Here is a 14,003-nt window from a genome sequence, read left to right as displayed (position 1 = left end):
ATGCTCCAGCACAAAGCACAGTCGCTCATCTTTTCTTTCTCTCTTTCTCCGTGAAAGGCCTCGAAATAAAGGCTTTCTTCCTTTATTTCATGTGAGTGCGGTCGAGATCTATGGACGATCTGAAAGGAAACAATAATTGTGAATTATAAAGTATACTTGTGCTACATTGGGGGGTTAAACAACACAGGACATCACACAGGTGGTCCATTTTAGGTGACACTCCCACCGCCACACAACCCTGCGGACGAATCGCAAGATCAGATTTTCTAGTGTGAATGTGCAAAAATAATCAGACAGAGTTGCCTCTTTTTTTTTTTTTAAGATCATTTTTTGGGGCTTTTTCCCTTTATTAGATAGTGACAGTGGGAGAGAGATGGGGAATGACATGCAGCAAAGGGCCGCAGGGCGGAGTCGAACCCGGGCCCGCTGCATCGAGGAGTAAACCTCTATAAGTGGGCAAACGCGACGCCAACGGAGCTATCTGGGCGCCCAAATTGCCATTTTTTTTAAATTTCACTATAAATTTGACATTGTGTTCATGTTAGCCATTCTCTGTTTGGAAGGATGGAGGTTACTTTGCCGTTATCAGTCGGTAGCGAGTGACATTTTAGTCCCGTCAACATAAGATTCAGTCAACACAGAAGCTGGAGTAGCGGTTGCCTAAGGGGAGTTAACTTAAAGGCGTACTGACATCAAAATTAGCCCCTTTTTGCAGTCAAAAATATTTTTTTAAAGCTGCTATATTCAATATTTGATCATAGCAATGGATCAAATGACTACTTAGTGTTTTCTATAAAAGTGGTTGCTTGTAGTGACAAACTGTCAGAGAACAATCACCTGACTAAGCAGTTCCGTTCAGCTCTACGGGGCTTTATAGCGGCTTCCATGTCATTGTTTTGGTTTCCTGTCTGTAACTTTTCTGTTTTGGTTCGGTCAGCGTTGTTGAAGCAGCGCCGCTTTTTTCAGCTAAAAAGCTCTCAAAAGCCACTGTACACTAACTGCCGAACCGCAAACAAACACAGTTAGAGGCTAGCTGGTGAGTAAAGTGGAGCATTTAGCAGCTGAAGACACCTATATTTTTCTCAGGAGCAGTGGTGGAATGTAACCAAGTACATTTACTCAAGTACTGTACTCAAAGCTATAGTGCGTAGTTTCTGTTGCCCCCATGAGGCTGAAGTAATGACCACAACCCGGTCGGCACGTCCACATGATACAAGCCTTCCGTGATCGCGCACACGCCCCCACCCCTCCCCCACGCAGATGCTAGTAGCCAAGGAGAACACGCGTTCGACTCCGACCTGTAGCCCTTTGCTGCATGTCATTCCCCCTCTCTCTCTTTCATGTCTTCAGCTGTCTCCGCTACATTTCCGAGAGAAATATTGTACTTTTTACTTCACCACATTAATCTGACCGCTTTAGTTACTAGTTATTTTACAAATTAAGATTTTTGCACACAAAACACATGTAGTTCATGAAATGCAACGTTTAATTATAAATTCAACAACCCAACAAAATACAGGCCTAAAGTCCAGCTGAAATGATTAGACCATTAACCACAGAACAGTTTGAATCGTTTCCAGTTTCTAAAATGTGAGGATTTTTACTTTTAATACTAAGTACATTCTCCTGATGATACTTACATACTTTTACTTGAGTAATATTTTCAGTGCAGGACTTTTACTTGTAAGTTACTTAAAGTTTTTTTTACAGTGTGGTATTAGTACTTTTACTCAGTGTGCATCTAAATACTTCTTTCACCACACAAACACAGAGCTAAAAAAAGAGGGAATATAGGATTTACAATAATCAGGTGAACTCCAAATGAATGAAAATGTTGCTCAGTAACTTCTGGATATGTAAATAGTTAACTGTTGGGCCATATCCACCTAAAGGATATATGTCAGTGTTGTATTTACAGCTTATTGTGTTGGTTTAACTATTAAAGGACAATTCCGGCGCAAAATGAACCTAGGGGTTAATAACATATGTGTACCGAGTCAAACCTGGTAAATAGCGATTTACCATGTGCCCCGAAAGCTAGCGTTAGCAGCTAACCACCGGTTTGCCCTAGCTTGTTTCAAGCTAGAGACGCATTCGATTAGCATGAAAACAGATCCCAGAGAACTTTCGACTCGGTACACATATGTTATTAACCCCTAGGTTCATTTTTCACCAGAATTGTCCTTTAATGAATGTGCAGAGTAATCAGCATTATTCATTTTTCTGTTTTCAGCTTGGCATTAATGAAATAGGAATCCAGAAAGCTCTTCTGGACTGGGCTCAGGAACACTACCCTGAAGGTACATTACACACATCCTACATTTCTATATCTAATACAGTTATAGTGCACATAGTCGGATTCAACAGAAGTACCTTTCCAGGATAATTGCCTGACATCCGGGGCGCGACCTCACCTTCCGCTCTGTGTGTGTTGTGCCGTACTCAAACTCTGTTCGCTTCAGGAAACGACAACAAACTTCGAGTTAGCTAACTACACGATGAAAATGGCAAGTTTTAAAGAAAATTTGGATCGTGCAACAAGGCAGGCCTGCTTGGTTCTTTCGGGGAATGATTGTAAACATTTACAAGGAATATGTTTACGGCAACGGAGGGTGTGGTGATTAATGAATGTACGCTCAGCCAATCACATCACTGGTCTTAGGCCTCCTGCACACTGGCTGTGTGGCGTGAGCGTGGCGTTTCTGTTGCGTGTCAGTTGCGTGGCGGTTTCTATGTCTTTGCACACCAGAAACGTATCTGACTTTCAAACATCAAAATGTCATTTATTAAACGTATTTGTGTAAAAAATGACATATAAACATCTTTTCGTATTCTATTTTGCCTGGAAACGCTTCCAACACACTTGCGTGTCACGTGAAAAATGGTCCTATTTCCAGCATGCACGCGTTTTCGGCGCGGCTCGAGCAGCGCCTGAGACGTGCGTGTCACGCAGGCAGTGTGCAAGCTCTAACCTGTTAACATGGGAGCCGAAATAAAAACGGACACGCCACGCAGCTGACACGCTCACGCCACGCAGGCAGTGTCCAGGAGGCCTTACTGAACTATACATAGTGATGCATGACAGGAAGGATCATTGTATCAGCGTATAATGATTTCCTTTTCTTTATTTTCAACATTGGTACGTTAGCATGTAGCTACTGTAGTTAGCATTGGACACTAATAGAATATAGCAGCACTTTCTACAGTCAAACATCGCAGATAAAGGCTTTTAAACCAAATACGACATAACCGGACATGTTTCAGGAGTAATTTGACCCGGAATTGGACAGAATTTAACAACATTGGCAGCCAAGATGACATACTTTACTGCCGTTAGCATGTAGCAACATGCAACATTGTTAACACCGCAGTAGCTTAATAAAAAAGAAAAAAACACTCCTGCTTACCTGGAGCAGATGACCAGTCATAGAAGGCCGGAGAAGACTTAGAGTCTTAGAGTTGCTTAACACTTAGCCGAGAGTCAAAAAAACTGTTGAAATCGGAGCGTTCAGAACAGTTGGAAATCTGAACGTTTTAGCTCACGGGGATTTGTCTAAAATACGCTTACCTCATTATTTGAAGCCACATTTAACGTGAAAATCCAACATTATAACATAATATGTCCACTTTAATGAAATTATCCTCAGTACACTCATTTTTTTAAGCACAATTAAAGCAGTATGTAATGTGGTTTGGGCCTCGGGCCGCTCCCTTGTGGATGGCAGAAACAGAGGGAACAAAAGCTCCCTGAGCAGAAATGGATAAATAAAGGGTCTTTTGAATGGAAAGTTGAGTTTCAAAACCCTTCTAGATGGTTCTCTCAACAAGACTAAAGGTATTTGCATGTACTGTTGATGTGAATTGAGTTAACACCGGAGCATACCGCTGTTCAAATACCACTTGAGCATTAAAAACTTGAAAAATATCCTTTTTAAAGTACATTTAGAAAAGAAGAATGTGGGATTAATTGGAAGTTAACTATGGACAATCATGCGATTTATCGCGATTAAATATTTTAATCATTTAACAGCCCTAACATAATATAATATATTTAGTATATATTGGCAAACTTAAATGAATTCATCTTGTGTTGTCTTCCATTTGACCATGCACTTGTTGTAAAATCAGTACTTTTCCGACGTCTTTTGGCACTTTTTTGAATGTTTTTGGCTTTTTTTTTAATGTTTAACACTTCTTGTCACTACCATATATAAACACCGCTAACACCAACTTATTACCACTAGTTTTACACTTATTTTTGGAATCATGGTCAATTAACCTCATTTATAGAAAATTTTACCTAATTCTTGAGCCGAAATTATGAATAATTTAGACTAATATTAGCGGTAGGATAATCACAGAAGGGTATATGTCAATGTTCAGTTGGGATACAGGTTTCGAAATATTTAAAAAAAAAAATTTCAAATGCAAAAAAATTGAATAAATCACCCAAAATTCACTGAAAGTAGAGATCTGATCTTTTCTTGTACTTGCGAAGCGCGTTGTATCCATGTTCTATTTGGGTAATTAAAATGAGGTAGTTCAAAAAGAAACCCATATTTCTGATATAGAATTTTTTGAAAACGGGACAACATCTGACCTGAAGACAACACAAGGGTAAAATAGCAAAAACTTATTTTTCAGCCTGTTTAAAGTATGATATGAAGGACTGTAAAACTCATGGGAAGTCAATGAGAAGCCAACCTGTTCACTTACCCTCTCCTCCACCAGGAGCTTGTAAGGCTGTCCATCAGGACGAGGGGGCAGAGGTTACCCCCACAGCTCCACCCCCTTGCTCCCCTCCGTCGTTTCCCAGCACCTCCACCATCCAGATGCCCAGCCCACCCCTCACCCCAGGGACCCCCGTCACCCCCTCCGCCCCCAGCCCTGTGGACGGACCGGGGGGCTCAGAGTGTGTGGTCTGCATGGAGACTGGGGTAAGACCTTTAGTCTCAGTAATAATCAATGCTACGCTTGTTATTATCATTTTATATGTCTTCATTACTCAAAATGTCCTTATTTCACATTACTCAAAATGTCCTTGTTTCACATACAAAATAGGACTGGACACACTCAATTCATGTATATACTTAAAAAGTTTTAAAGGCTGGGTGCTGGATCCTAAAAGTGAATAATCATAAATAAAGCTACTAGGACAGCACTCCAATTTGATAGAATTTATTGCCACACAAGAGACGTGCGTTGCCTGAAACGTCCGTTGTGTGGCAATAAAATTCTAGACAAATTGGAGCGCTGTCCTAGTAGCTTTATTTATTTTACATACTCCTATTTAGACGTAGGGGTCAGTCATTTTAGTAATGCCTGCTTATCAACACGGTCAGCAATCGGAGCAGCAGCAGTGGCTGTGACACACTGATCATGCAGGCAGTTAAGGTACTCTTGCACCGAGAAACACACCAAGCGGCCTATGGTGATGTGCCATGCAATGTCTACGGAAAGCGGCAGCGGCTGCTCCGAGTGGCGACAGTTTGATTCTGCAACTAAAATTTTACTTTTGGCAAGGAAGTAAAGCCAAAGAATACCCTCGGCCAATCCATGGGCACACTGCAGACTGGAACTGCTAAAAGCTAATTTCGGTATGCTTGCAATGGTGCCTATCTGCCAAAATGTAAACAAAGCACATTTGTCTCGATTTAGTCAGAGGGGGGGCCACAGTAACCTGACTCCGCCACATGGATTGCTTCGCATTTGCTCGGCATATCCATCTGGGAACTTTCCGTTGGAGAACTTTGTTGTCTTGTTGTTGTTTTGAACCACCTATGTTGGTGACAGACGGGCCAAATCAACCAATCAGATCAACGATATATCAAACTCTTGCCGAAACCTGTTGGGAGAAGAGCAAAAACATCTTTTCCTCCGAGAAAAGCCTCCAGTGCCGTTTTTTGCTCTTCTTTCAATGAAGGAATACTTTCTAATTCGGGTAAAACTTGCACGATAGCTACGCTCATCTCATCCGTGGTAGCCGCGACGTTGTTTACACTGAACAGTCGCTTCTCGTTGCGTCACACCTAAACCTGCCTCAAAACCAACGTCGTTTGGCGAACGGCTCCAAATTTTCTCTGTCTCAAGATGCCAGACTGATCTGAAAGCTCAAGCTTAAATATCTCTTCATTTGGTTGCCGCAATTTGGAAAGGCACAAACTCGGACCATTTTCTCATATTAGTCCTGATCTAACTCCAAGCTCCGTCTGTCAGCTCTGTGAGCTCCTCCCCCTGCTGCCGTTGCTAGGTTACCTAGCTGTTGAACTCTTGAACTGCAGCTCTGCTCGCTCCACTGTGGTGTCAGGTTACAGCTTGTTGATACATACGCATCACTATGGAAAGAACCTCGGCAAATCGTTTTTTTGTGGAAAAAATGCATTTTGGAATATTGGATTGTATGAGATCGGCATTCGACTAGTGTGGGCTTCACCATAAACCAGAAATGAACAGAGGTATGGATTAACACAACTTTTATGGCTTTCTGTCACATCTACTGCAGTCAAATTCGCTGTGTTCCCTTGGAAGGAATAACTGCACATGGCTAAGCACTTGTAATGGAATTTCGAGCATGTTTAGAGGCTAAAAACACGTTTAAAACTTGCCCTGTTTAAGCCTGTTGGGTGCTAACGCTAGCAGGAGGATAACACTGTGTAGGCAGCACTGATTGTTTTCGTTTTTCTCGCTACTGACAGTACTCCTAATTTACAAACAACAGAGCTACGGGTTGAAATCGACCGGAATTCTCCTTTAAGGACACTGGGGCACTCGGGAGGGTACATTTTAAAACGCCTTTATTATATTTCTTGGCTAAATCATTAAAACAAGGCAACGCGTTTCGGCCGTTGCTTCGGTCAAGTATAAAATGTTTCCATTTGAATAGTATCTTATAGCCTATTGGCCAGTAGTCACATGGTCAATAGGTGAAGCATAACAGCTGTAAAATGACAGCAATGATCAAACACAATATAAAGACAAAAATAGCGAACAAGAAAAGAAAAAGGAGCAAAAAAATACATACCAAGCGATTGCTCTTCAATGACTCTACTATGTAGTAAGGTAGTGCAAATATCAAACTTAGTAGACGGGTACACACTCTTCCAGGCGACTGATTGTGTCTTGTCTTTCCCTCTCTCCAGTCTCAGGTCATCTTCCTGCCCTGTGGCCATGCGTGCTGTTGTCAGGTCTGCAGCGGCGCTCTACAGAACTGCCCTCTGTGTCGAGGCAACATATCCCAGCGCGTTCGCCTCTACCACAGCTAGGACCAACTGCACTGTGCTACTCCTTCACTCTCTTTATTTATGCATGGTCATATAGCTGCTGTGAGCTGACCTCATGTATAAAAAAAGCTTTGAGCAGGTTTTTTTAAGAGCTGAGCCACTTTAATTTTATTAACCCAAAGTCTAAATAGATTTATTTTCATGGTGTTGTGTATTTTGGTTGTGTGAGCCTGTTTTGTTTAGTTTTTTTTAAATTATACTGTATATTTAGAGCCAAGTGGACTACACCGTTCACTGGTTGAAGACTGACTGTTCTTTCTTATTATAGTTTCTCAATTGATGTGTGCCTTCTTCTGAAAATGTCTTTTTTTAAACTATTTGTCTGTCTTGTCAACCAAAGTAACACCTATCCAACATTTATATAAGTTAACTAAAACATAATCTATTGATTGTTATTGCTTTTGCCATCATTGCTGGTTGTCGTTGCATCACTAATGCAACCTCATCTTGTTGCTCCTCAATCCATTAGACAACTTGTCTTACCCAGGATCCTCTGTGCCTGCTGGAATTATGTATCTAGTGTTAATATGGGTGGATTATATATCAATGCATATCAAGACAATTTGAGGGGAACTCATTTCTGCCCAGGTCAAAAACGATAGCTGTTCAACCCCCCTAGTCCCTCCCACACTCTATATTATATTAGAATATAATAGACTCTTTATTGTCATTGTTTTCAACAACGAAACACAGTTTAGCAGCTCTCAATATGATATGTTAAAGGGTAACTACCATTTATTTCAACCTGGACCCTATTTTCCAATGTTTTTGTGTCTAAGTGACTGATGGGAACAACAATCTTTGACATTGGTCCAGTATTAAGCGAGATTGCCTCAGTCAGCAGCGGCCAAACAAGCTACAATGTAAGTTAATAGGGCAATTGTCCAGCTTTCCAAAATTGAAATAGAAAAATATAAAATAACAAAATAGAACATTTAAAAACTAAAATTTAACAAACAAGATAAATAAACACGATGATGTGGCACTATATACTTAATGTTATTGCACTTCCAGTTTTGGGGGTTTATTGCACATAAGTCTTTATAGAGGAAGGAGGTGGAGAGGAGGGATTGTGCGTTTGACTGCCTGGGGGAAAAGGCTGTTTTTCAGTCTGTTGGTTCTGGATCTGATTGTCCTGCATCTTTTTCCAGAGGGCAGGGGGGAGAACAATACTACTATAATTCTAATAAGATGTTATACTACATTACATGGCCCAAGGCTTGCTGTGTGGTAATCTGAAACACAAAGAAATGTATAAATGTAAGCACGAGTTGAAATAATTAAGATCCCAAAGGGGAACTCAATTTATATGTCAAGTTTAGTTTTAGTTGTGAGTACTACTCATCCTGTACAGTTGTTATGTTTGCTGTGGTTCTAAGGGAGTTTGTTTTAAAGTCAGAGGGAAAAAACTATCTCAGCTTGGGCTTGGAGACCATAGATCTGTAAAGGCGCTGACACACCAACCCGATTATCGGCTGTCGGACAGTCTGGCGAGGTCGGTGACTCAAGTCTGTTTGGTGTGCTCCGTGCCGTCGTCAGTTGGAGGAGCCGTCGGCTTTAATTTGGGCCGATTTGACTTGTTGAAACAGCCAGTGGGCAGTCGGACTCAATGACCAATCTGATTGGTGAAGTGCTAGCCCTTGACTAGCGAATCAGTGCCCTTATGTTAAAACACAGGAAATGACGAGTGGGATGAGCGTGATGAAAGCCTCTCAAAATCTGACAAATCTTTCAAACTGACCTTTGTCAATCAAAAAAACAGACGGATTCAGCAACTGTATGGCCTATTATAGCGATATAATATCGCTTAAAATGTTTTCAGAAACACGTTTCGATGAACTATTTTCGTAAAATACGAGATCGTATTCCGAACGAGCCGTCATTATGGTCGGCTTTGAAATTCGGGAGAAGCCAGACCCACGTGACGTGTTCGCCATTTTAATTACATTTTTTGGGCAACAATACAGATTAGTGCCGTCTGCTGTTATGGAGACGTATTACGTCTTGTGCACGTGCAGAACGTACGCTCAAGCCAGCGTCGCTTCGGTGTGTTCCGAGACGCTTTTTGGACCGACGGGAGCCGAATGATCAGTCCGACTGCCTTTTCTGCCGACGGTCGGCCATCAGGTTGGTGTGTCAGAGCCTTAAGAGGAAGCCTGCATCACAAAGAGGTGGTATGGAGCCGAGCTACTGCAACAGAGTATATAGCGGGACTTTTTACCATAAATAAAGGCTTCTAAACCTAACATTACACAACCGAACATGTCCCAGCAGTGACCAGAATTTGGGGAGAAATGACCATCACTGGCCGAGATTACAGCTATGTCACGTTAGCATGTAGCTAGCTACTCAATAGTTATCAGTGTGCTAACATTAAATTGTGGTGGAACGAAGCAGCACTTACTACCGTCAAAAATAGTAGATAAAGGCTTTGGAACCAAACACTACCCAGTTGGACATGTTTCAGCAGTAATGCAACCTAGAATTGGGGAGAATTTAACAACATTGGCAGCCAAGATGACATTGTTTACTGCCTGTGTAGCTACTATAGTTAGCAGTTGACACTAATAGAATATAGCTGCAATTTCTACAGTCAAAAATCGCAACTAAGGCTTTTAAAGCAAATACTACTAATAGAAATTTTCAGGAGTAATGTGACCCAGAATTGGGGAGCATTTAACAACACTGGCAGCGAAGGTGACATTGTTTACTGCCGTTAGCACGTAGTTACATGGGACAATGTTAACACCGCAGTGGCTTAACTACTTGGAGCAGATGACTAATCAGAGAAGGCCTGCTTAGAGTTGCGTAACACTTCGCCAAGAGTAGAAAAAAACTGTTGAAACCGCAGTGTTCAGAACAGTTGGAAATCTGAACATTTTAGCTCACAGGGATTTTTCTAAAATATGTTTACCTCGTTTGAAGTTTTGGCCATGTTTAACATGAAAATCCAACATTATGACATTGTAGATATGACAGAAAACACGGAAAAGCATAATATGAGACCTTTAAAAAAGTAGGCAGTTACTGTTGAGCTCTATTAAAGATGTTATTAAGTTGCATTATGGGAAATCCAGTGATTTTGGAGCTTGCCCCATGCCCCTTGCTATGGACTAAAAGTCAGGATTTCTCAGACTGTGCTGCTTTGGTGTTGACCCTTGTTTACTTAAAAGTTTGTCTCACCGTTCCCCCAGTTTCGAGAGTGCAATACTAAATTGGTGGAGTACCCCTTTAAAACTACATTTTAACCCTTTTTAAGATCACATAATAAAGAAGGACCCACCTTATGCCCTTTATTATGCCAGTTGGGATTTTGCTTCAGTGGTGCATGCAGTATATTCCTATTTTTCCAAACAATCAAATGACCACAACCCATTTGCCGAACACTCCAGCTGGGCCTTTTGGGGACTCCTAGGGTCTGTGGTCCCTGGGCAGATTCTGCTTACCGGACTGTAAATCCAGCCTTGGACCTCACTTTAGTTTTTTTCCCCCATTTGTCTGACACATCTTTTGATCCCACTCTTATTTGAATTGCTATATATGGTGCATATGTATGAACTAACAACACATCACCTGTTTGTAGCCATCACTAATGCTATTATACTCTGTCAAGTGCTCTTAACTTCAACATCCCAGCATGTTTCAGGGAATATCTTTACTTATGACTGTTAAACGTAGTTTGTTAGAGATTTCACTTCCATATAAATCAGACATTTCATGTCAACAGACAATGTAATGTAAAATATGTGTGTGTTTTCCATGTATTCATCTTGTGGTCAATGTAAAAGCTTTCTGTTGCTGGAGAGATGAACTGCTCCTACACAGACAGCAACATCTGGAAATGTACTGAAATACAGTAGGCTTTACAAACAGTCATGTTGTTGAGTCTTAACCATATGTATAAAACCGGTCTTAACACAAATATATTTTTCACAGTTGGACATCGGTGTTAGTGTAGTACACACTACACTAAATATCAAATTTAAATATATAATTAATACATCTCTGTAGTGCAGACTCTGTACTACACACTACACTAAATATTACATTTAAATAATAAATAATTAATAAATAACCAGCTTTTCAAAATAACAGTTGCAATGTGCAATTTTAAGCTCATTAAACTATTTTTAAAAAAAGTGCTCTAACAGTTTCACTGGCATTGCTCCCATTATCCTCCGTGACACGCTCTCTTCCACTTTGCCCGACAACTCTTCTCCAAAACAGCGCTGAGATAACAGAGCTCAGCCCATAGCTTCACACACTCCAGCAGATAGTATGCGTGAAATAAAAACCGGACACGTCATTGTGTGTAACTACGCTAACTAACCGTGTATTGTGAACCGCGTGTAGTGATTAAAAAAAAACAGCTGTGTCTCAAAGACCGGGCAACAGCCGGGACATTGAGAATCCACGCGCGAGAGGAGGTGATAGTTCCAGTCACTTCGTCATGTATTCACTTCGTTGAAACAAGAGAAGAAAGCCTCACTGATGTGAAGAACAGGACAGAGAAACATAGCCTATATAAATGCTCTCTGCCCACCGTATGCCAACACTGTGGTAAGTCCATCACCCCGTCTCTGCCCGGGCATACCCCAGCTGCCGCACATTTGTTGACAAACTCCGACGCACACGCGACGGTGAAATGGCGATTGTTCTCACGGACACACTCGCGTGATATGAACTGGCTAGTTCTCCTCCAGACAGCGACGGACCACGTCTCTTTTTCTTTCTCTCATTTCGGCCGTGTGGCGCGCGTGCCCGCTCGCGGTGTGAAGCGCGTCCGAGATGCACTTGACGGCCTTTTGTGCAGCGTCAATTTTTTTTGACGACATAGTTAAGGCGGTAGGGTTCCCCAGCTTAGGCGGGCCGCCCGAGCTGCAAAGTGCTGCGGGAAACCCTGGTTGCTGGCCGTGCTTATGCTGCGTTCCGGGCAACCCGTAACTCATGTTTTCACAACCTTCTACCCATAGGCGTCGATTTCGGTGGGGACGCATACCTACCAGATTTCGTTATGAGTCATTTTGTACCCACCACTTTTTTTTGAAAACCTTGAGCTCAATTTAGTTAAAAAAAAAAAAAAAAAGTCCATAAGACAATTAATTCTTGAGCGACAGATGCCAAAAAATCCACAACAATCTCTATCCCCACAGGGCAGACACACACACACACACACACACACACACACACAGCCGCTCTGCTGTTGCGCTGGCTGCACGCTTCTCTGTTCACAACACTGCCTGTCAGGACATTCCGCTTAACGTGAAAAAAGCTTAACGTGTTTAATGTACCTAAACAACGATCAATCATCACCAAATTCCTCATTGCCATATCTTGTAATAAACACTTACGCCTGTCAAAAGAACTAAACCGAAATCCAACGATTATAGAAGTTATCTCACATTAGAATTGTCTTCTTCATTGGCGCCTATGGCGAGGAACAAGCTTGTACCTAAACAATGATCAATGATTACCAAATTTCTCTCTCATATTGCTCCTCATAACCACTGAAAACTGTCAAGAAATCAAACCAGAAATGTGGTGATGATTGATCGTTGTTTAGGTACATTAAACCACGTTAAGTTTTTTCACGTTATGACTTATAAAGCCCATGAGAACCCTGGGGAGTCAACCAACAGCCGCTCCGCTGCCCTGCTGAAAATGTGAAGCAGAAACGCTTAATGTCAGATAACGGCCATAATAATTGGAGTTTGGGTTACATTTTTTGTCAGTTTTCAGTGGTTATGAGGAGCAATATAAGAGAGAAATTTGGTAATCATTGATCATTGTTTACGTACATTAAACCACGTTTTTATTCATTTGTAAGCTACAGGACAGCGTCTTTCAAAACATGACCTGCACAAAAGAGAAAAGAAAATGTATGCATCATTGTACCCAGCACTTCTGGAAATGTACTTCCGAATGCATCTCTGTCCTCAGCACATTTCAAACCAAACTGACGCCCATGCTTCTACCCGTGAAAGTGCCCTGGTACGGTAGTCAAACCCGTAACTTACTACCCGTGAACTTGTACCAGATCGTTGTACTCCCAGTTACAGTTTTTGACGTCACACACACACATAAACAACAATGGCGACCCCTGTTGATGCTGTACGGTGAGAAATAGAAATAAATAGACATAAATAGGCAACGTAAAGTAATTCCGCACATTATAATCAAAACAATACACATACGATTGTGTACAGGTTATGTTTATTAAATGAAGCCCAAAATATGTCGCAGACTAGAAATTGCTAGTATCAGCTAGCGCTAGCTAACGTCAAGGTTAGGTAGCCGCTAGCTAACGTTAGGTAACCTGAACCCTGCCAATGGCACAATGAATGTTAGAGAAGAGGATTTTTTTTTTCCTAATCAGCTGTAGTGTCTGCCCTTAAAGCAACACTAGAGAACCTTTCCCGGAATTGTCCATTATGCAAGTTTGCCAGATCGGGTAGCGGATCTGTAGTTCGAATGAACTGGACAATGTAATGGACAATTCCGCTTCCAACCTGTAGGGGGACCGAAGCGGGAAAAGTTCTCTAGTGTTGCTTTAATGTAACTAACAGCCTTCTGTGTATTCATTGTTATGCTGGTAATTAATAAATGTCAGTTAGCATAAAGAAATAAGCGATTTTGCTAATAAAAGACGTTTGGAAGTAGCAGAATATTTATCGACTTGTGCACCCTTGAATGGTGAAATAGTGAAAGATGCCAGCCCAAAAC

At 41.5% G+C, this 14,003-nt stretch overlaps 1 protein-coding gene and 1 long non-coding RNA gene across 4 annotated transcripts in view; both read left to right on the top strand.

Moving 5' to 3' along the window:
• lrsam1 (leucine rich repeat and sterile alpha motif containing 1) overlaps positions 1–7,937 on the top strand; it is a 46,823-nt gene extending 38,886 nt beyond the window's left edge. For all 3 annotated transcript variants that reach the window (XM_035991376.1, XM_035991378.1, XM_035991377.1), the window contains exons 23-25: positions 2,234–2,300; positions 4,732–4,937; positions 7,140–7,937. In XM_035991376.1, coding sequence (XP_035847269.1) covers positions 2,234–2,300; positions 4,732–4,937; positions 7,140–7,262 — 396 coding nt within the window. In that variant the 3' untranslated portion in view covers positions 7,263–7,937. The remainder of the gene's footprint in view (positions 1–2,233; positions 2,301–4,731; positions 4,938–7,139) is intronic.
• LOC118493055 lies at positions 2,316–3,379 on the top strand. The gene is made up of 2 exons (XR_004894998.1): positions 2,316–2,655; positions 3,052–3,379. It is a non-coding gene; the product is annotated as an uncharacterized LOC118493055 (long non-coding RNA).
• Positions 7,938–14,003: the final 6,066 nt, after the last annotated feature.

Source organism: Sander lucioperca, chromosome 14, assembly GCF_008315115.2.
Source record: "Sander lucioperca isolate FBNREF2018 chromosome 14, SLUC_FBN_1.2, whole genome shotgun sequence".
Classification (NCBI taxonomy): Eukaryota; Metazoa; Chordata; class Actinopteri; order Perciformes; family Percidae; genus Sander; species Sander lucioperca.
This window is presented reverse-complemented; position numbering and strand designations above follow the sequence as displayed.